This window comes from Buteo buteo, chromosome 22, assembly GCF_964188355.1.
Source record: "Buteo buteo chromosome 22, bButBut1.hap1.1, whole genome shotgun sequence".
Lineage (NCBI taxonomy): Eukaryota > Metazoa > Chordata > Aves > Accipitriformes > Accipitridae > Buteo > Buteo buteo.
In genome coordinates, this window is record NC_134192.1 from 15,188,541 (window position 1) to 15,210,591 (window position 22,051).

Here is a 22,051-nt window from a genome sequence, read left to right on the forward strand (position 1 = left end):
CATGCATTGCGAAAACAGTCCTCAGACATCAGCACAAAAGAGAATACAAAGCACAGTAAGGCAAATGATGATTAGAAGAGTCGACTCAAAATGACATGCAACGCCCAGTTAGAACTACACACTACTTTATTTCTGTGTAAAGAATTGTATTCAGTACCTCAACTACCATCAGAAGAGAAATGGGCTGTTGCTGCTCTGTGAAGAAAGTTAGGCCAAATTTTTCAGAAAACACTGCAGTTTTGTCATATCATTAATGCTCTTTAGAATTGCCACAGAACAGACTACTGAAATTATCACTATAAGCATTGATATTTGCAGATTGAGACAAGGTTTTTGTTTGGGTTTTTTTGTTGTTTGTTTTTATTTCTTACTTTTTTCTTTTCCAAGGATCAATTCACAAAGTTTTTTCAAAATATGTTCTGGAACCAAATCTCACATGTTAAATAGCTCTTAGCTGAAAAGACTGTTTTGGACTTGATGTAGTCAATATAAGAAACAAGGAATACTGTGGAGAACAGGTTCTCAGCTCTTTTTGGGAGGGTTATTCTAGATTCCCTCTCTTTCCAGAGCTCATATTCATCTTCCGTTCTTCTGAGAAGATCCAACCACATGTTTGCCAAGTTTAAGAACATCAATACAGTAATGGATGTAAATAATGGGCAAAATGAGCAGGGCCTTCTGGCCAGAGTAGTCTACCCTGTTGAGAGCAGCAAATTTTTACACATGTAGTTTCTAAACATTGTCTGTCTGCATAACATTAAAAACAAAGGAAACTTTGTAAACTCCTCAGCTACTATAGTTTACTGACTGAAATTTCATAACACATTCAATTCCTTCCCACAAAGGAAGCAACAACTGCTGGCCCTAAAACACCAAGGATAAGAAAAAACAAACAGAATAATTTTATCTATCTGGGCAAAAATGAGGGCACACAGAGGCACTTAATGACCTCATGAAGCAGAATGCCACCTCTTCAATGAGGTAAGTTATATAAAGACCAAAAATAACAAGCAATACTCACCTAATGTTAAGGTAGGTAAGCATTTGCAGGTTTTTAATAGATTCTGGAATGGATTTGATGCAGTTGTGATACAAATTTAAAGTTTCCAGTGGTGCAAACAGCCAGACATCAGGAGGAATTTCAGTAAATCTGTTCTTTGAAAGATCTAGAAGCAAAAGAAAAAAAATAATCATTTTTTAGTCAAAAATTTCCTTGCAGTAAGAGGAGATAAAAGTACGCGCTGTTATTCTTGTCATGCTCCTAAAAATTAAGGTGTTGCAAGAAGTGTAAAATAATTCAGTTTTAACAGATGCTACTGCATATAATTAATACAAAAAAAGACTTAAAATACTAGAAGATTGTTTGATATGCAATTATAACATAAAATAGAAAAATGACATGAATTCAGAAGTATATTACCCACTACATAATTAAGAACATTTAAAATGCAACTGAATATCAATTATGATTGTCCCTCCTATATCAGTCTTTGTTCTGTGCAGCTGTTCATTTATTTTCCTTCAATTCTAGGCACAACAGTAAGTCAAGGTACAAAACCAGTAAACATTACTTTTCCTGTTTGACAGCTACATTAGAATCTATTCTTATTGTACAAAGTATCTGCAACGCTACGGCCAACTTTGCAAAAAACCTTACATATTTATTTTGCTTAAGAACTACAATTCTCATCTAAAAAGTATTCTTTATTGCAAGCACAGTAACTGAGACATTCTCCAGTAACACGTTTATAACTTAGCTAAAAAGAGCACAAAACCCAATGCCAAATGCATTTAGCTATAAAAATAAGGATGCAATTTAGCCTAGCCTAAGACCAGAATGAGGAGATATATTTGACAATGGAAACATAATACTTGAACTAGAGTTATTTTGACAACGCATGACTGTATTATGCAAATCTGCACACAGAAGGTATGAAAAACCAGGGCACTACAAAAATGCATACCATCTCTGACTGTATGAAATCTTTAAAAAGACCAAGTAAATTCAGGTGGGATGTGACCCAAGAATCCTGGAAATTATCAGTTAACTACCAAAACCTGTGTCAAAGTCTATGAAACTGTCTTGGAAGAAAGAGGTATTTACTTGAGAACAACTCTACTTTTATGAAAGTAACTCTGGTTCCCAACCCAAGATATTTCAAAAGGATGTGGTTTCTCAGAAACGCTGAACAAACTCTTTTAACAAAGCAGCAATACAGATCCCTTGCTATTTCAGGCTTTAGTTCTCAGTTTTTAACACTTGCATGAAATAACTGTGTTTCTGCTTAGCTCCTATCGCATTATCATTGGAACAAACATAGTTTGTTCTACGTTAGACTGAAAAAACAGACTAGAAAGTGGCTGGAAAAGTAACTCAAAGTCACCTTCAGGCTTGAAGAAGAGAGCTTAACAGCTTGAAGTATAACTGGCAAGCCAGCTAGGAGCGGCATTTCTCAGGGCCAATGCTGGAATCAATATTGTTTAGTATCTTCATCAACATCCTGGAAAACAGGATATAATCTGCCCTCAGGAAGTGCACAGACAACACCAAGTTGGAGGGAGTGAAGAGGCAACTCACATGCTGGAGAGATAGGATGCCAGCCAGAGTGACTTCGACCAGCAGACACCCCATCCAGTTTAATAAAGACAAATGCAAAGACTTGCACCTGTGGCAGAATAATTCCTCACAGTAGTGTGGGCTGGAGGATGAAAGGGTAGAAGATAGCTTTGCAGAGAAGAACACGCAATACTGGTACACAACAGGCTGAATGCAAGTCATCAGTGTGCCCAGTAACAGGGAAGGCCATCAACACAGTGTGCTGCAGATGCCCATCAAATAAAATGGACTGGTACAATGAAATGTCACCTTCCAGTGGCATTATTTTTGGAAGTAGCCTCAACTTTGATTTCTGAAGTCTAGAATATGTGAAATTTGTGAGCTAATGGGCTGTCACTCCATTGTTCCATCATTTCTAAGAAACATTGTCAAGCTAAAGCATCACAAACCCTTCCTGTAGATCAGGGCATCCACTGCTGACACCAAATTCTGCAAACTCTAGCTGCAAGAGGTAGAAAGAGAAAGATCTAGGTTGCAGAACTGGTATTCTTAATGAACTGAATGAAAAATGGAATAAAGTTAACTAAAACTAAGCATCCCAACTAAAATTAAAAAGCTTATTAAAAAATTTAGCATAGCTTGAGAAAGTTTTCACAATAGGTGAGGTCTGCTTTCTGTTTTCCACCACATCAATTTTCAAAACTTTATAGAAAAATGGCAGATTTCACTTGAAAAAATTTTCGGCAAAACCCTTTTTAGGTCAAACAAAGGCTCTCTTATTCTAATATTCAGCAGAGTGGGATAACTGTGTGCAGAAAAGATGCACGCAGTTTTATTGCCCGCACAGTTCCACAACCTCCACCACATGATGAATAGACAGTTTTTGATACAATCCCATTCTGAAGAAGTCAGCTGTAAGGCTCTTCCCGACTTTGTTTTATCAGCAGCTAGAAAGATAACTGAAGGCTAGCACAAAGATCTACTCTACAAAATACAAACAACAGAATCCTACCCTACTGCCACTGATCCAAAGAGCAGTACTGTAGGTTCTACCTGAACTGGAAGATTCAAGAGCACCATGAAAATTATACCACTGTATGTGCATGCAGCCATACCCCAACCACACGTCTTAGAAAGACACATGTTAAAAAACAGCTTTGCCATTTCTTCTGCAGAAATAAAACCCAGAGGTGGGCCAGACAACAACCATAGTGTGCACCAACTCTCTGCTCTGGACAATGACTGGACCAGGACTGTAGTACTCAACAGCCAATATAAAACCAGCAGTGGTTTCTAGCCTGGCCTGACAAAAAAAACCATCACATTAGCACAGGCTGGTTGAAGTCCCTTAGTGTACCCTCATACAAAACCCATACAATTTCACATTACAAGAAAAAATACAAATATTGTGAAATTGGTATATATTGCTGTTGAAAACTCTTCCCTGAAAACAATGCCTTAAGACAGTGTGGGGCAAGGACTCCACTTTTCCATTATGAAACCAAGAAGTCCTATTAGAATAGGAAATGATACCCATTATCAATAATAAAATAAAAAAGGTAAATAAAGAGTTGGAAGATTGTATGGCTTCTCTTCCAAGCAATTTTTCATTCATTCATTGCAAAACAGTATTAGAATAGCCCCAGGGGTTCAGAGCTTTCTAAAGAAAAAGATTCAAGTGCATATAGTTTTCCACAATATTCAATATATGAAATGTACTTGCAGCTTTTTAAAAAAAAGTAATCCTATTCTTTATCCAAATTGAAAAGTGATTTCTACTCCAGAAATGTTTTCACAATGAGCAAAAAAATTTATGAGTTCAGCTATTATGCTAAATAAAATTTAGATGTGAAGCTTATGCAATTTAGGTACCTTTTGAAGACTAATAACCCAAGGTATGACTGACAAAATATTGTAAGAAAAAAGGAGGAAACTTCTGGAATAGTGTTCCTCTATAAACAAGATAGACTTCATCTCAATCAAAATGTAAGCACGTTGCTGGCACTTAAAATGAGAATGGTTTTGTAAGGGTTAATAAACTGAAGAAGCAAGGAAAGCTGCTAAACGCAGAACCACACATGATTTAAGATGACAACTCCTCTAGAAGTGAGATTATAGGAATTCTTTGCTTAACCAGTTTAGACTGGAGAACTCTAAATTGGGGGTGTTATATGAAGACTAAATAGAAGACAGTATCCATGACTGCTCATGAATCACAGGGTATTTCAATTCACTATCTGCAGAAATAATAAAAGTGAGAAGTACACCATTACTAAGAAATTTTAAAAGGGAACTACAAAAATATGAAGTTGGTTGCAGCTTAGTTCCTTTTTAACAGAAAAAGTCTTTACTGACTGTAAGACAATGATTAAAAGACAATATACTGAAAGTTCAAAAGGAAATAATTTTAGGAAATCAGTCAGTTTGGAGGGGAAGCTATCAGAAGTAAAAGTGTCTTGTATAAGTTTACACTATGATCAAAAGGAAAAACAAAAAGCTCAAACTGTCACGTTACAGCACTGTGCAGTAAGGTAGTCAAATAGTATTAACATCATGTTTGCCTTGTTTTTTGCACTTTTCCCTAAACATTCATTACTGCTTACTATCAGAGGCATGCTTCTAGAACAAATCGGCCTTTTATTTGATCCAGTACAATCATTTTTATATTGACACTGTGCATGCATTACGTGTTGAATTTGAAATACGATGCTTAGTTGGGAAATTTACACTTGAACCTCATCTTGATGTTATAACATTTTTCATAAAAATATGCTGATCCATGATATTGGTGTTGGGTTTTTGTTTGCTCAGATTGTTCCAAAATTTTATTTAGAAACTAGATTGAAAAGAAAACAACCCATCCCCCCCCAAAACCCAGATCTGCTCTCCTAACTCATAATACAGACAGACTTTCCCAGCCAGTTTTTCTAGTAATGCTTTAGCAGAGTCTAAGCCAAAAAATATCTAAGCACAACAGCAACTATATAATTAGTCCTACAGAAGTCGATGAATTTATAAAATTAAAAGTGTTCAGATCTGATCCTGAAGATACACTTTTAGCCAATCTAAACACAAATCTGAGATCAACACACAGAACATGGGTAAAATTTATTAGTCTGTCAGATCCAAGATGATTCTGGAGGAAAAAAAAAAGTAGTCTCAAACACTGCAGAAACACCTGCATATGGTAATTCTAGGAGGCAGAAGTTTTCCATGCCCATAAAACACTCAGTCACCTTATAATTCAAATCCTGTGATGGTTAAAATTCATATTGAACAGTAACAGCATTAAAAACACCCCCTCTGTTATAATTATATTTCACACAGCAATTATTAATTCACTTGACAGGCCAATGGTACTGAAGAAATACAGGCAGGCAAATGTTCTTTCTTAGCGTAAGGCTCCAAAACCACCTTATGATCACATGCCCTACCAACTATTCTTCTGTTACACAAATATCCTTTTTCTCCAACTCAAACAGAAAGCCAATCTCCCTCCCTGAGGAGGGTCCTATAAAGAGGAAAAGATCAGATTTGTATCCTATCTGATGGAGTTCCAAGAGTGATATCAGCAACACAGACAAGACTAAGGCTTTATTAATATGTCACCTTCAGCCACAAATAAGGCCATCAGACTTCAAAACACCTTTAACTTCACAATCAACCATGGTAAATGATGGGCATTATTTGTACCACAGCATTCAAGGAACAGGAGAGAGAACATAAAACTTAAGAAATTAAGTTCTGTTGCATGAAGACATTCCAGATACTGAAATGTCAAAATTATTTAAAGGAATCAGCCAGTAAATGTATGTATTTCCCCATATCCCTAAGAAGGAGGAAAGAAAGTTAAGTCCAAGCTGCCAAGCATTTAAGATTAATCATAAAGCAAAGATACATGCATGAAATATAGTGAATTTTGTCTCAAAAAAAACCCCACAAAACAAAAAAACCCCAACCCTTAAGTCAGACTATAAAAGTCTAATACCTTAAGCTCGTGTGAGTATGAGTTGCCCTCCTTCTAACCAGGAATGGAGATTCCAGCATAGCTTAGAAAGAGAAATATGAATCCAAAGCTAACAATAGGTCAGCTTGCCAAAGCAGTCCAACACTTCACTTACACTATGCCCACCACGGACTCCTAGCATGCTGGGGTCAACTTTCAGAGCCTTGCAATATTATTATATACCTGTAATACATGTAGTGGAGGGAACCTCTCACCTACTGCAGATGAACAACAACCAGGCTGCAGAATTAGTCACAGAAACTCAAAGCTAAGTAGACAAAGACGCTCCAAATCTCTCAGATGGAGCGTTATTGTTTGTGACAGTGGCTCAACAAGTAATTCCTCAGCAGCTGCATAAGTTCATTAGCTCCTATCCTATTTTATGTTATACTAGCACAGTTTGCATGGCCATACCATGAATAAGTGCTGGTTTAGTCCTCAGGAGAATGTTCCAAGCCTGTACCTCTCCCATTCAGGTATGTTTGTAATGCTACAAAAACTGTATTTTCACATTATCATTTAGTCTTGCCATCTTCTTTACTGGGAATAATTAAATGCAGCTGCTCAGGAATCTTGTTAAAAACATTGATAAGTTAACACTAAACTTGATTTATCCACATCTGAAAATGTCATCCTTCATTTTACTACTCTATCAGTATCAAGCTTCCAAAGACCTTGAAGAGCTGCTAAGAACTTAAAAGTGTTTGAACAAAACAGTTTAGAAATTAAACCAACTTGTATTACATTTTCCTCCTTCCTTGTTTTAGCAATCCTGCTTTGAGAAGGAAAAAGGTAACAAAAACCATGGAAATAGTATATAGTAATTGTTTATTAGCAGATTGAAACTGCCAGTTTCTGTTGTGATATTTCAGTAACAAGTATCTACATAATCTAAGAATGTGATTGGTCTTTACTGTAATCACAAAGAATACCCTTGTTTTCTATCTTGTTTTAATCTTCAAGAGTCACCTAAGTACTGTATAAGTGACATGATCATTCTAAGACTGGGGAAAATGGATTTATGACTCAGCAGGTATTCAAGGGTACTGTTGAATTTACTGATCTTAAACTGAAGTCTATAAGCCCAATATTAAAGTGACAAATTACAAACATAAAAAGAAAATTTAAGAAAACCGTATGTTTCAAAGTCTACTAAAGCTTGAGGCTCCTTGCCCAGTTTGTTGAGAAACTAGGAAAGGAAGTAAGAGATCTGGCTTTCATTACTAACCACAGAAATGGCACTTGGCAGGAATAAACCAATTTCATTGTTTATGTAACAATGCTTTCTTCAGTCAGAAAAAATACAATTAACTGAAGCTTCTAGAAGAATCCAGAAAACAGATGAGAGATTGAAATATCACTGGAGATGCTCAAAACTCAACTGAACAAGGCCCTGAGCAAACTGCTCTAACTGGACTTGTTCTGAGCAGGAGACTGTCCTAGATGACCTACGAAGATCACTTTCAACCTATGTAATTACAGGATATAAAATTGTGGGGTTTTTGTGTTACAGGAGTATAATCATCTTAGCAGTTTGGATATTTCAAATATCAATTCCTTATGACGGTAAAGAGGAAAACTAAAGATGCATCAAAAAATCCAAGTGTTCTAAACACGTATCTGCTTCCCATAAAGGGTCTTAATTCTACCAGCTATGAGTTTTGATGGTAGCATTAATGAAACAGATCTTCATTTGGAGCTTTCAGAGTTATGGAAGGAAAAAACCCAACCAAAGACTCACAAAAATCCTACAAAAACAAGAGTTACATTCACCTAAAAAAAGAAAACCACCAAGGTATATCCTGTGTCCAGTTTGCCAAAAAGAAAGTGAACACACTACAGTGTGTTTTAAGCACCTTGCTCCTATGCTGTTATCTGCTATAGGGAAAAAAAAACCAAACCAAACACAAAACAAACCAAGACTAAGCCAGAAACTGTAAACTAGATTTGGTGGGGAGCAGCGAGACTATTCAAGAGGGTTTTTTTCCTCATAGATTCTGATCACAAGTCTTCTGCATAAGCTACCTAGCACTTTCCATTACAACTGAAACAGAACCAGGTTTCTGAAACTACTGATTCATCCTGATTTTCAGGAACCTCAGGAGAAAGGAACTCTTAAGCTTGCCAAGTTTATGCCAAAAGGGACATCCTCTAGCATCTTAAGCCTTCCCCTCAAGCTTTACACATCCTACTTGCAGGCTCAGCATTCAAATCTTAATGTTAATACATGACGAGTATTGTTAAACACAGACATTTTAAAATTTTCCTTTGAAAAAGGAAAAAGTGACACCTGGTTAATTAAATAACTAATATCAGAATTCTTAATATCCACTTAGGTTGCAAAATTAAGCACTGAACAATTAAAATGTCCAAATGTATAATGATTATATCAGTATGCACAAACAGCAACCACTTCAGCTGCAAAGCAGACCAAAAAAATTTAGAATTTACTGGCAAAGGATGTTCAAGAATTACAGCAAAATAATTTTTGCATGTAACTATGTACTTCACATACCAATATATGTTTGCTCTCCAACTTTAAGAGCTATGGTGAAGGACTACACAGAACAAACTGAACACCCATCAGCTCTTATGCACAAGAAGGAAATTGACACAACTGTCAGACACCTATAACTGAGGAAACTAAATTGACCAATGTACTTTCCTTGAATACATTTAAAGTCTACTGTTAAAAGTTTATGTAGTAATATTTAAAATGATTTTTATCTGTTGTGTATACTCTTAAGTAAAATAGAAGCATAGTCTGTCTTCATCGAATCCTTGTGGTCACTATGTATTTTAATTGACATATCAAAATGACATAGAATAAACAAAAACTCTGAACTGGTTCATAAGCCCCATAAGCATTTATTATAGAATAACAAATAGCAGGATTCACACTCTGCAGCACAGTCTTCCCACAAATGGGAAGCAACTTTTTTGAACAGAAGACAGGCACAACTTGTTATGAAGTTACACCTGAGCATTTAATGCTGATGTTGTTTGACTTCCAAAAAAATTAGGCACTTGTAGAAAATAAGATTTCATACATAAGTATTTAATGCCATCTAACAGGTCATCCTCCAACTATTTCTTTTTTAATATGACATTGTCATAGTTGAAATTTAATTCCCAATCACCTGGAATGTTAATTCTAAAACCTACATCTAGAAAAGCTCCCTCAAACTAATGAAACCTTTAGAAGAGTATAAGCCTTTTTACTGTGAGCATGGAATCAATGTGCCGAAAGAGCAAATCACTTAAAAGTTTCTACAGAAGCAAAAGATCATTTTAAGAAATTAGCTTTTTGGTGCCCCTGCTCAGAAGGGCTTACTTTAGAAACTGTATGGTTAGAATTTTCACACTTAAATGACTTAAATGATGTTACCAGAACCTCATCTTCATTTCACGATTAATATTGCAGTAGCTTATGATAAAAAAAATTGAAGGAAAAGTCTTACACACACTTTGCATTTTCAGCAATGCTACATGTGCAGCTAGTTCTACTTCTGTGTTTCCAGTGTTGCTTCCTTCCTTTTTATCTTGGGCACAATTTTGTGAGGACTTCACTTTCACATACTTCTCTAGCTTTAATGTATTATATTTCATTAGTAAATCACAAGTGAATATGCTAACATTTCAAAACTGAGATTCATCCAGCCATATTACCCAATTCTTGATTTTTTTGAAAATGGCAACTCAAGTCAAAGGTGCAAAACAGTACTAAGAACAGAGCATAGAAAGTTATTTCATTGCATACCCATATCTTGATACTGCATGCAGTTCCTGGCTTAACTCAAAAAAGATACAGTACAACATATACAAAGAGAATATGCACACGCATGAGAAATTTTTCAGTATAAGAGATTATACAGAATAGGTTTCATCAGCCTGGAATAGACAACTGAGTACACAATCTATTTTCATTACTTTCAGTAAAAATATGGGGCTGCAAAGGAAGTTATCAAGTAATAGGTTAATAGGATTATTATTATTAGCTTTAAATAGAGAATCCTGGGCTAGCTACACCTTTTGTATCAATACAGTTATGTCCAATTTATATATTAGAAGAACATTTTTATACTATATAGTGTGCCTATATATAATTTTCTATATTTTTTTCTAATTATATAGTATATAATCGTACATATAACCATGATCAGAAAGACTGCACATAAATAAGGACCAGTACCTCATCCCAAGCGCCTACTACGCCAGGCAATATAATGGAAGACAGCAGCAAAGATAAAAAGAACCCTTTGCAAGTGACATGACAGTAATTTTGACAGTAAGGGAAATAATAGTGAGAAGTTTCTGAAACTGAAAGGAGAAAGAGCACTGATACAGAGTTGCAGCTTTTATGCAGTCACAAAATTGCAACCTGCAGGGATGAGAAACTCAGGGCTTCTGATCAGGTTCAGAAAAGCATAAAGGACGCATTTCCTTGCCACCAACATGACTGCTGTTTAATAGCTACAGAGAGATGAAAAAACCTTCCAGGAAAATTAATTACATTGGCCAACTTAACAGCTTCCAGTGCCTGTTCAATCATTTATTCAGTCTTCTAACACATGCAATGTCTCCTTATGAGCTACTAAAGTGAAACACAGGGTGCTGGATGGTGCTAATGTGAATGACCATGTTTCTCATAGCAATACACAGTCAAACATTTTAGCACAGGGCTGCTCCATGTTAGGAGAAGTTAACCATCTTTTCATGTTGCTTCTCAGTTTCATACTCCTCTGCTTGTGTTTCTTCTTTGAGCTGTTTAAAAGAAATAAAAACACTCCCAAGACTATAGGTGGCTACAAGGAGTTTTTACTTTTTTTTTTTTAACTGGGTGTTTGACAGAGCACAGAATAGCTTCTATTTTTGTGCAAGAGATATTACAAAGTGGTGTTTGGGTTCTAATTCCAACAACTGAAGAGTTAGGAAATACCTGCTTTATGGTTATCCATGTCACTAATTTTAGTTATACACTCGGTCTGTGCTGTTGAAGTGACAAATGAAGAAACTGTACACAACCACATAATTAAAGTTTCTCATCAAGCATAGAGGGAAGGTTGTACAGGCAACCAGAAACTGTATTTTACAGATTTTGAGTTCTTGGCTTTTGAAGCTAAACAGCACTACTAAAGAAAAAATCCTTTTTAAAAAATCTACTTTTATTACTTTAGGGACTGAAAAAAAGCATCCCATCAGATCAAACCACAGTTCTTCCATGGGAAATACATGTTCTTATAACTGGAACAGACCAACAGTTGTCTCTCACAGACTTCTACTGCCAGGGAGGATGGACTGAGATCCAGCACACTGGCTTTGAAATCAAGGTAGCCTTGAGGAACCCACTAGTTCAGCCCATCCTCACTGAATTTAGTCTCCTAGTCTACACTGGACATGTCTATGTTGAACATGTCTAAATTGGCAGTTCAGTTCAAGCTATTCTTGTTTTTCATGTAAGTCATCTCCACTTGCCACATGGCTCAGGTACATGAAGTTTTTCCTGAAATTTGCACTCATCAAAACCTAAACCAGAAGCTCTGATGTAAAGGTTGGAACCAGTGCTGACCTGCTGCACACCAATGCAGGGATGAAACCAACAGATGAATTCAAGGAATTTCTCACCATGTTGCCATGAGAAGGATCCAGGCATTTCCAACACAAGACAGCACACTGCTCCAACTCTTGAGTACATGTGTTCAGTTATTTTAGCATAGCATGATTAAAATGAAAAATAAAGAACACATCACCAAGAGGAGGGAGTCATTTACTCCTCAAATTGACACATGAAGCAGTAAATTGGCACACCAATCAGCTATACAGTCAAAAGGACATTACCACACATCAAGGATTATCTTCCTCTCTACTTCTGAAGGCATCTTGTCACCACAAATCTTTTGTAGTTTGAAATGGTAAGCAGCAAATCCCACAGGAAACTTATTTGTTTCCCTAAACAACACAGCACTTTATTTAGTCTAGACTATAATTCTTGAAACAGCTTACTACCAGAACGAGTAAAATGTGTTTTCCTGACAAGTCAGAAAGACTTACTAAGCTTGTGTATTATAGCACAGGGCATCTTCCTCCCACTTACATTGGCCATTATTCATTGGTTTAATTCTGTCAATTTCTTTTTTGTTTTTGAAATTTTTAAATTCCAAGTTTCAGTTTCAAATTATTTTAACTCTTTCACAGAAAATAAGGGAAAGTAATCATCACTCGTAAATGAAGCAAAGTCTGGGTTTGTTAAGGATTACCTAAAATGCACACAAAACTCTCAAGTAAAACTTCTTATGTTAGTCTCTGTATGCTCAGTTATATACACATCCAAGGCCTTTGCCCTGAAGAGCTACAATCTAAATAGACATAAGGCAGAGACAAATAGGCTACAACCAATCAACTGTAACTAGTGTTTACTACATGACTTACCTTTCATGTGGATAAAATTGCTTGACACTAGATAAACTAAGCAGAAACATTTTTAAAGTAAGCTAGACTGCTGGAAGTCAAAGACGACTGAAAAACAAGGTGAATGAAGTTAAGACCGAAGCAGAAAAAAAAACCAAAGAAAATGGGTAAACTAACAGTCCACAAGCACAGAGTGAACAGGTTCTAGCAACAACTACAGCCTGTTCTCTTGAGACACAAAGGCCACTGCTGTACCAACTTCAGCATCTGTTCTTATTTGCTGGTGCCTCCTGCTGACTCTGTCCTACTCATGCCAGACCTCATGGCAGCATTTAAGAATGGCTGTAGCCACTTCTATTAGCTTAAAAATAAGTATGTAATATCACTCTTACTGCATGAAATGAACACTTTCATAAACATTTTAGTTCTAGGTCAGTCTTTAATATATCAAGTTCTTGCCCACTACGTACTGGTTCCACCTATTGAAATAGTGGTAAAGTGACAAATTGAAGTAGATGTTTGTTTTAATACACAGATGGTCAGGGATTTGCTCATTGTGCAGTTACATCTGCTGGTCAGCAGCCTATGAGCAGGCCTGAGGTGCAGGGTTCCTTCAAGCCTTATAACTACAAAAACCTTTTTTTGAGAAGTAATACATTGACACTTGGGAACACATTAGTGATAATTATGTCTGCCAAGCAAAAAAAAGTATTTTAGTTCTGTAACAGAGAATAAGAATTTTTTTTTCTTCCTTGCCTAAAGTGTTATACCTTCTCTAGATCTGTCAGACTTAAGAGCAGATTCTCCTAGCAAGCAGCAAATAATCCCAGGTTAGTTGGAAGAATAATGAAAATCAGACTGTTGGACAGCCACAGAAAAGCAGAGAATTCAGAGGTCTATCCACACTGTCATGTAGAACTTTTACCACAAAAAAGATCTAGTGAGTATCTTTGCATTTTCTGTGGATTTCTAGCCTTCAGTCATGACTCAGTTACCTTCTGGCTAAGGACACATCTCAACATTAAATGCCAGCTTTGCCAGTAAAATGAATATATACTTTTGAACCAGCTCCAATAAAGCTTCACAAGTCAAATGAGAAGATGCTTTTCACCAAAAAAATGTGAAAAAGCAAAGGCTAGTCCATTTTTCATATTGCACAATGTTTTGCAATACAATTTGTGATCTAAATACATTCGCCTCCTGCTCAGATAATAAGTAACAAAGCAGAAGTATGTATCACAAAGTTCTTTAGATCGATCAAAAGCAGAAATATTTCAGAGGTTAAATTTTTTATATCTCAAGGCACAAAAATAGTCAACATCATGGCAAATAGAGTTTTGATGGATGGAGAATACAAAAAGTCAAAAATTACACATTGCACGTTTCTTGTAGGTCAGTATTTCAGACAAAGCTATAACATGGAATTATTTTTTTTTTTAAGATTAGATTAAAATATTAATGGTATTCTTCATAATGCAATCCTTTTATGCAGGCCAACTAACAATCAGTTGTTTTAACTTCAACTCACTGAACAGAGTTTTCCTAACTTGTCTGTAATATCAATTACACATATCCTTATTACAATATCCTTAACACATATCCTTATTACTGGCCCTCAGCAAAAAAAGCCTCAGACAACATACACAACTCATGTTCCATTAGCCCAAACACTGGATAGGCTAAGAAACCACTGTGAGGAATTTCCACAATTACTTGCTTATAAACTGTGTCACTTCCAGATTTTGCATCTGATGCATTTCTGAGCATAAACACTATCCCCTCCCCTACCCCCAATATATAATCTGAGTTTCTCTTCTCATTCAAATCTGAAGAAGTCATTACTGAAGAACCACATGTTTTTCAACATGGTTGATTTCTAGAATGTAATCTAGATTTAGGATACACTTCATATATGAAAGTTACTTTCTTAAGGTGAAAATTGGATTTGGTGTTGCTATTCAGCTACCTGCCATCACTTTAATCAACACTGGTACCACCAACAAAAATAACTTTATTCAGACAGGAAAATATAATTGGTTTAGAAGTATATATTGTAAAGGCAGAAGAAGAGTATCGTGAATTAACATTCTTATGCAATTCACACTCAATATAAAGCTGTAGGTTTTGTCGGTTTTAATCCATAATCACATGCATGACTACGTACCTTAGAAGGGCCAGAAATATGATGAAAAAAAAATCAACAGTCATGCAAGTAATGCTAGTCACTGGTATCTTAAACAATAAGTGTGTCTCCTCCCATCCCATCCCCTCAGCAGACACATGCAGGAATCACAATGTGGGAACTCTGCCTGTCATGCAGAGATTGTTATTGGCCATGACAGGAGGGCTTATTCTGAAGTCATATTGGGAATACACTGGTGTTACTTCTCAGCTCTATAAGAAGATAGCAGGTGGTGAGAAAGGAGAAATTTCAAGTTAATATATTTACAGGCAATCATTCACCTACTTAGAATTACTTGGAGGTTCCCTCAGAATTAAAAATTGGGAATCAAGTTTGTTGTGACGAAGTCATGAACAAGTAAGCCTGACTATATTTATCCAGAGCAAATAAAATAAACTGTTCCTTGAGCTGTCAGTCTAGTACCTTTCATATTTACTAAACTCATGTTTTAAGAAGCACTCACAAAAAAGGGAGGAAATTGCTAAAGGCATAGGATGACTTAGTTCAGCATGGCAATATAGCACAGGAGCCTATCTTTAATAAAGGAAAACAGAAAACACACAACTCTTCAGCTAAGCAGACAGTGATTACATTGATGTGATATACTCAATTACTTAACTGCCAGGGGGCCTAATGTTGCTCACACAGCAAGAAGCAGAATTACACACATCAATAAAATGATTGGAATATTCAATACACCTCTTTATATACCTCTTGGTATCTCATGACCTACAATATTTTTTTTTCAGAAGTTCATTTAACAGCAGCACAAGATCTGTTTGAACAGCTAGAAGACAAATTCAGGGAAGTAATAAAATAAGGGGTTTTTTTGGCCAAATAGCTGCAATGACAATTCACGGTTAAAAAAATATACGACAAACATAAGGTCAGAGCTGAACAGCTAGATATCATCATTATGCTTTTAACTCAGCAATAATTTTTGTTGCATAATTCAAGATGCCAAAAATGTGCTACACTATTTTCAAATTATGTACTGGCAAGCCATTACACAAGTTAGATGTAAAATATGGCCAGACCTTAAAAAAAAAATCCCAGAGTATTTTTGATAAATCAACAGCAGTTGTGCTTTAACACACACACACACACATATATATATGAACCTTACTGAGAACTGGTTTTCTTTGTTGCTGATTTTATTGATGTTAAGGCAAAATATTCTGGATTTACACAATGATACTGTAGATCCTACTGCACATGGATTTGTGATGTGGAAAAGAAATAATTTACATCCAGATTTGTTAGAGGTTGGTTTTTTAAATGTTTGTTTCAAGTACCACAGAACCAAATTTCAGAGAGTCACTGACTTAGAAAGTGAAACACAGCCAAGGTTTTTGACCCAACCCCCTGTCTCGCACACCTCAACCTAAATCTATAATCTTATTCATGGGTATCTTTTAATGTGAAACAGTGATAACTGCTACAAAAATGCCAGTAAGTAAATGACAATTGCCTGTGAGGCAGTTGCTGATCCTCCATCAAGCTCTATGCCATACTGATACTCTGTAAAGGATGTCCATGATTCGCCAACAGAATACCATTTACCCACTTATCAAAAAATTCTACAAATCAAAATAAAGACTACAAATCTTTTGTTTACAAGCACATTTTGAAAGACATCTAAAATTTGTATGCCACAGGATTAATTCATAAATCAGTTCTACATCAAATCAAATTGTTATGAGATGGTACTTGCATAGACCTATATCAACTATTTAAGTAATTATTTTTTTTTAGAGCAGCAAGCAATATGGCTATTTTTCTCAGAGACTGCCCTTTTGTGTGAAACATTTTCACACAATCTTTCATGATGAAAATTCAATCCTGATGGTAGTGACTGGGCTCTACTACATCACTGCAGACAGCTTTTACTCAACTATGTTGAGATTCAAAATAAAACAACAACAAAAAACCCAAAATGTAATTAGTAATAATTAGAACCAAACACAAAATATGGGTCCTTGCTGCACCTGCTTCAGGATACAGAAAAAGTCTTCTTAATAACAGAGTGCCTATATACAATGCTTCTTTTTTAATGCTTTAGTTATTGAATATTTATACACAGAAGTGACCTATGTTGCTGAATACATTTTTATGCTACTACAAGGAAAACGAGCTAGTATTTCACAGAACCTGTTTTTATTTTAATATTACACTTCCATGATGAAATAACTAACACTTTTACCTATCCCTATTCTGCATTGCACATAGGGATGCATCACACGTGTCAGGAAAAAAAGCTAATAAATCATTAGCACAAAAAAGCATGAATCATTAGCAGGCTTGGTACTGGATAAAGAAATTGGATTTTAAAATCAGTCCTTCACAAATTCTACACCCTACACAACCTAATATATCACAGAAGAATGAGTACATCGTTATTTAACCCTCTGCACAAATGCAGCCCACAACAAAGAGCAACAGAATTTGATAGACCAGGAGTACAGGATTGTCAGAGATGGATAAGATACCACAATGTGCAGTCTCATATTCAAAACAATAAGCCAGCTATTCATAACCCATGGGGAAAGAAAAGCCACAAAACGAAACAAAAACCCATGGAATTAATTCACCCAAACAACGTTTTGGAAAGCCACTACCACTTGTGAACAAAAGATGCTAGACCTCTCATTAATATTCTGTTCCAGCACATTACTCAAAATAATCCATTTTCAGCAACTACTCCAGCAGCAAATAAATCCCTAAGCACATCAGGGATGAACCAAAACATAACAGAACCCCCATGGAAAATGCAGTGTTGTTTCCTAGGAACTGTATAGAAAAATATTTCCAAGTTTTCTTCACCTAAACGCCTGGGTAAATCCAGGCTCATACTGATATACCTAAGCATTTACCAACATGGTGAATACATTAAGCTCTGACACACACAGTGCACACACACACACATCCCTTACACCCGCACTTGTAACCATCTTCCCGCTGAGCTGGGAAGAAGGACCGACCGGAATACCCCAGGTAATAAAGCTTCACTGCAAGGGATCTAACACCCTTGAAGGTACAAACCAACCACAGCATGGAGCTCTTATTCCCCAGAGCGTGAACTAAATAGCTTCCCTCATCTTGCACACCGTCTTCCACGCACCGTGTGCATGCACACGAATTGCAAGTCCTCATCCTTATGACACGTACAGACAGACACACAGAACACAACGCCTAATTCCCTGTGAATGCCCCCTCCCGCCCCCTTCGCACGCACAAGCAAAGCGCAACCCTTCCCTCGCTGCACCAGCACGCACAGAGGGGAACCTCTCTCCTCACCGCACGCAGGCAGCCCCGCTCCCCCGGCAGCACAGGCGCAGGCACCGAGAGCGCCGGCGCCCCTGCCCACGGCAGACACACACACACAGCGCACAGTGACCCTCCCACTGCACACGCACACACACACACTGAGCGCAACACCCCGCTGTGTGCACGCACTTGCACACACGGACGGGGTTTAGCGGGAGCCCCTCTCCCCGCAGAGCCCTGCCTCTGCGCACACACACACGCACACACAGCGGCAGCACTCCGCGCAGGCGCACGCTGCTGGGGTACCCTCGCCCCTTACAGCCCACCTCCGCGGGCACACCGCAGGAGCACCCCTGCCTTTGCACGCACGGAGTGGAAACAAGGTGTCCCCCCCGCGGTGCACAGCCCGCCGCCACACACCCACGGAGCAGGAACGCTCCCCCCGTAAGCACGCACAGCAGAAGCGACCCCCCAATACATGCAGAGCGGGAGCACCCCACCACTGCACACCCCAGATCCTCCAGCACCCCCCCCGTCCCACCGCATGCAGACGGAGCCCCAGCATCGTCCTGCCTCCCCCCCACCCCAAACGTGGAGCTTCCCCACTGTCCCCCATTGCCCTCGCACAGGGAGGGCCCCTACTCCCCCCCGCTGCCACTACAGCAGCCCACGAACGCTCCAAGCCCCCCAGTGCCACCACAGCGGGGGCTCCTTAGTCCTTCTCCCCATTGCCACTAGAGCAGCCCTCCCACTACATCTTCCCCACCGCCACTACTGCATGTGCCCCCCACCGCTCCCCCCAACTGCCATCGCAGCGGATCCTCCCGCCGCATCCTCCTCACTGCCCCCACTGGGCACCCCCAGGCCCCCCAGTGCCACCACGGCACGCCACTCCCACGCCATCCCCCAAGCTGCCACCACAGCCACCACCCCCCGCAGCCCTCCTTTGCCACCACAGAACCCTTCGCTGCATCCCCCTCGCCGCTGCCACCGCAGCGGAGCCCCCGCAACCCCCCACTGCCACCACAGGGCCCCCCCTTCCCACTGCTCGCCCCCAACCGCGACCACAGCGGGGACGCCCACCCCCCCACCCCCTCCGCCCTCACGGCCAGGCCCCCATCCGCCCCGCGCTACCCCCGCAGCCGGGCCCCCTCGGCAGGAGGCCCCGTCCCCCCTCACAGCCGGAGACCCCCCCACCTGCTTGCGTGGTATCGCTGAGGTCGTAGCCGCTGCCGGGGAAGTCGCGCAGCTTCCTCCCGCTGAGGCAGAGGATGCCCGAGCTGCCCGCCTCCTCCAGGGCCCGGTCCAGGCTGCGCACCGTGTGCGGCTGCGGCAGAGTCGCCGCGCCCCAGTGCGGCCCGGCCGAGAAGGAGAGAGTGAGGTGAGCGGGGATCCCCAGCCCCCCCGCTCCGTTGCCGTTGTTGCCGCCGCCGTTGCCGCCGCCGCCCCCCTGCCCAGCCGCCATCTTCGCGCGGCGCAGACCAGCCCCACAATAACAACAGCCGGGGCCGCCCCGCCGCCCCGCCGCCACTGCGCAGGCGCCGCCGAACCCGCAGGGGGGGCGGGGGGGGGCCGCGGGAGTGAGACGGCGGGGCCGCTGGAGGAGGGGGCGTGGCTGCCGCGCGCCCCTCGGCCGCTCTCCCCAATCCGCGGCGGCGTGGAGCGAGGGGGCGCGGCTCCGTTACTCCCCTGCCGCCTCCCTCACCAATCCGCGGCGGCGGGGGGGGGGCAACGGGGTGTGGTTCCCCGAGGCGGTGCTCGCCAATGAGGGGCCGCGCGCGCGCGCGCGCGGGGGGCGGGGGGCGGGGCGGCTTGTGGCACGCGGAGGCCGCGCGCCGGGCGCGGCGGGGAGCCGCACGCCGCCGCCCGCGGGGCTGCAGCGGGAGCGGAGCGGGGCGGGAGCAGCCCCGGGGCGTCCCGGCGGCATGGCGGGCAGGGCCTGGGGGGGGGGGAGCCGGGGAGCGGGGTGCCTTTCGCAGCCGGGCCGGGAGCAGGCGCGGGTCGGTGTGTTTCGGGAGAACGCAGCTGCGGGGAGGGTTCAGGGCAGGGGCCGCCCCGCAAAACAGAGGCGACGCTTTATGTGACTCGGGGAACAACGGCTCGACAGCCACGGCGCCGGTGAAACGGCATCCCTTCCCGGTCGCGGAGCGGCCTCGCCTCTCGGCGGCATGGCAAATAGGCTATTGTCACTCCAGTGAGCCCTTTGGCACCGTTCGGGTTTACTGTCGTATCTATGGCAACACAGCTTATCGATTGCTCCTCAGGCTAAAAAGTCACCTACCAGATGCATCAGAGCATCACCTCTGTGTGGAAAGCTAATAACGAGCAGTGCCTGTCAATAACTGCAGTTCCTCGTTAGTGGCATGAAAAAAAAAAAAAAAAATCGGTGAGGAATCTCCCATAGCAGAACAAAGGGGAATAGGAGTAAGGTTGTCACCCTAAAATGGGTTAACAAACATTCACAAAAGCCTCAAAGACAGTAATGCTCTTGACTCAGAATATGAAAGGGGAGTGGTGAAACATAAATCAGAAGCTGGTTGCAATGTCCGAGGCCCCATTATATTAATAAAATGCTACACAATTGCTGGAATATTGTATGGATGAATAATTACCTCTATTACCATGTAATCTGTACCTCTTAGGTGCTGCATATTTATCTGTCAAAAATTACTCTGGAGCCATAATTAAGAAATGCTAAAGAAAGGCTCGTAGACCCACATTTTAATGAAATTGCTGTGTGTTTGATAAGCAGAATCTGCTTTTATGCTTTGATCCTCCTGAAGGTCCGTAAATGGATAATTTTTTTGCATGCATGCATCATGACTAATTGGGGGATCTAAGGGAAATTCCTTCTATAAGCAGTATGGAAGAGACTAGCCTTCAGTCAGCAATATGTCAGTGAGAGACAGCTGAGCCATTATTAGTCAAAAGAGGAACAGCCCTGTAATAGTCTGTGGGTGATATCTGGCTGAAATTCAATAGAACCAAATTAGCCAGGATCAGTAAGAAGGCACTGAAGAGTGAAGGGTTTAATCCTTTGGTGCAGTATTGTATGGACTTTGGGATCACTGTGTCATTGCAAATAGATTGGCTTTCCAGCAAAAGAGGCCTATGTGCAAAATGCATGTGTGGTGGGGGAAGGGCTCCCATTGTCCACCTGCAAATATTGAGGCTCTCTGCTTCATTTAACCTTAGCTGTGGATACTTTTGTGGGCTGCGGGGTTAAAGCTTACAGATTAATATCTACCGTTCAGTCTGCCTGGGCCAGAGCCTCTGCTCTTGCCCTGAAAAAGCTAATTGTTCCCTGGATTCACAGCAGGAAAATCAGACAAACCTGCATAAACACTGCTGACTGCTGCCCTCGGTTGAGTTTCCAGCCAGGGAGGGTGGAGGTTGAATAAACTCACAGATTGATGTTGGTCCAAGTGTGTATGATGATTTTGCCTGCAGACGTGGAGCAGGAGGTACAGTGGCTCTGCAGCTGGCAGGAGCGAAGCAGAGCAGCAGCCAGGCTCCGGTAACTGTTACTAAATGTCAGAAATAGTTGCTCTGAGTTTACAAAGGCGGTGGCTTGGCACAGGGCCAGCTCAGAGATGCAGTTTTGCTATCCTCCCTCTAAGCCACATCACAC

The 22,051-nt window shown here is 40.5% G+C and overlaps 1 protein-coding gene across 2 annotated transcripts in view; it reads right to left on the reverse strand.

Moving 5' to 3' along the window:
- The window catches only part of LRCH2 (leucine rich repeats and calponin homology domain containing 2), a 57,457-nt gene extending 37,531 nt beyond the window's left edge, over positions 1-19,926 (reverse strand). For both annotated transcript variants that reach the window (XM_075054277.1, XM_075054276.1), the window contains exons 1-2: positions 19,618-19,926; positions 1,022-1,166 (exon numbers count right to left, since the gene is read on the reverse strand). In XM_075054277.1, the coding sequence (XP_074910378.1) occupies positions 1,022-1,166; positions 19,618-19,885 (413 nt within the window). In that variant the 5' untranslated portion in view covers positions 19,886-19,926. The remainder of the gene's footprint in view (positions 1-1,021; positions 1,167-19,617) is intronic.
- Positions 19,927-22,051: the final 2,125 nt, after the last annotated feature.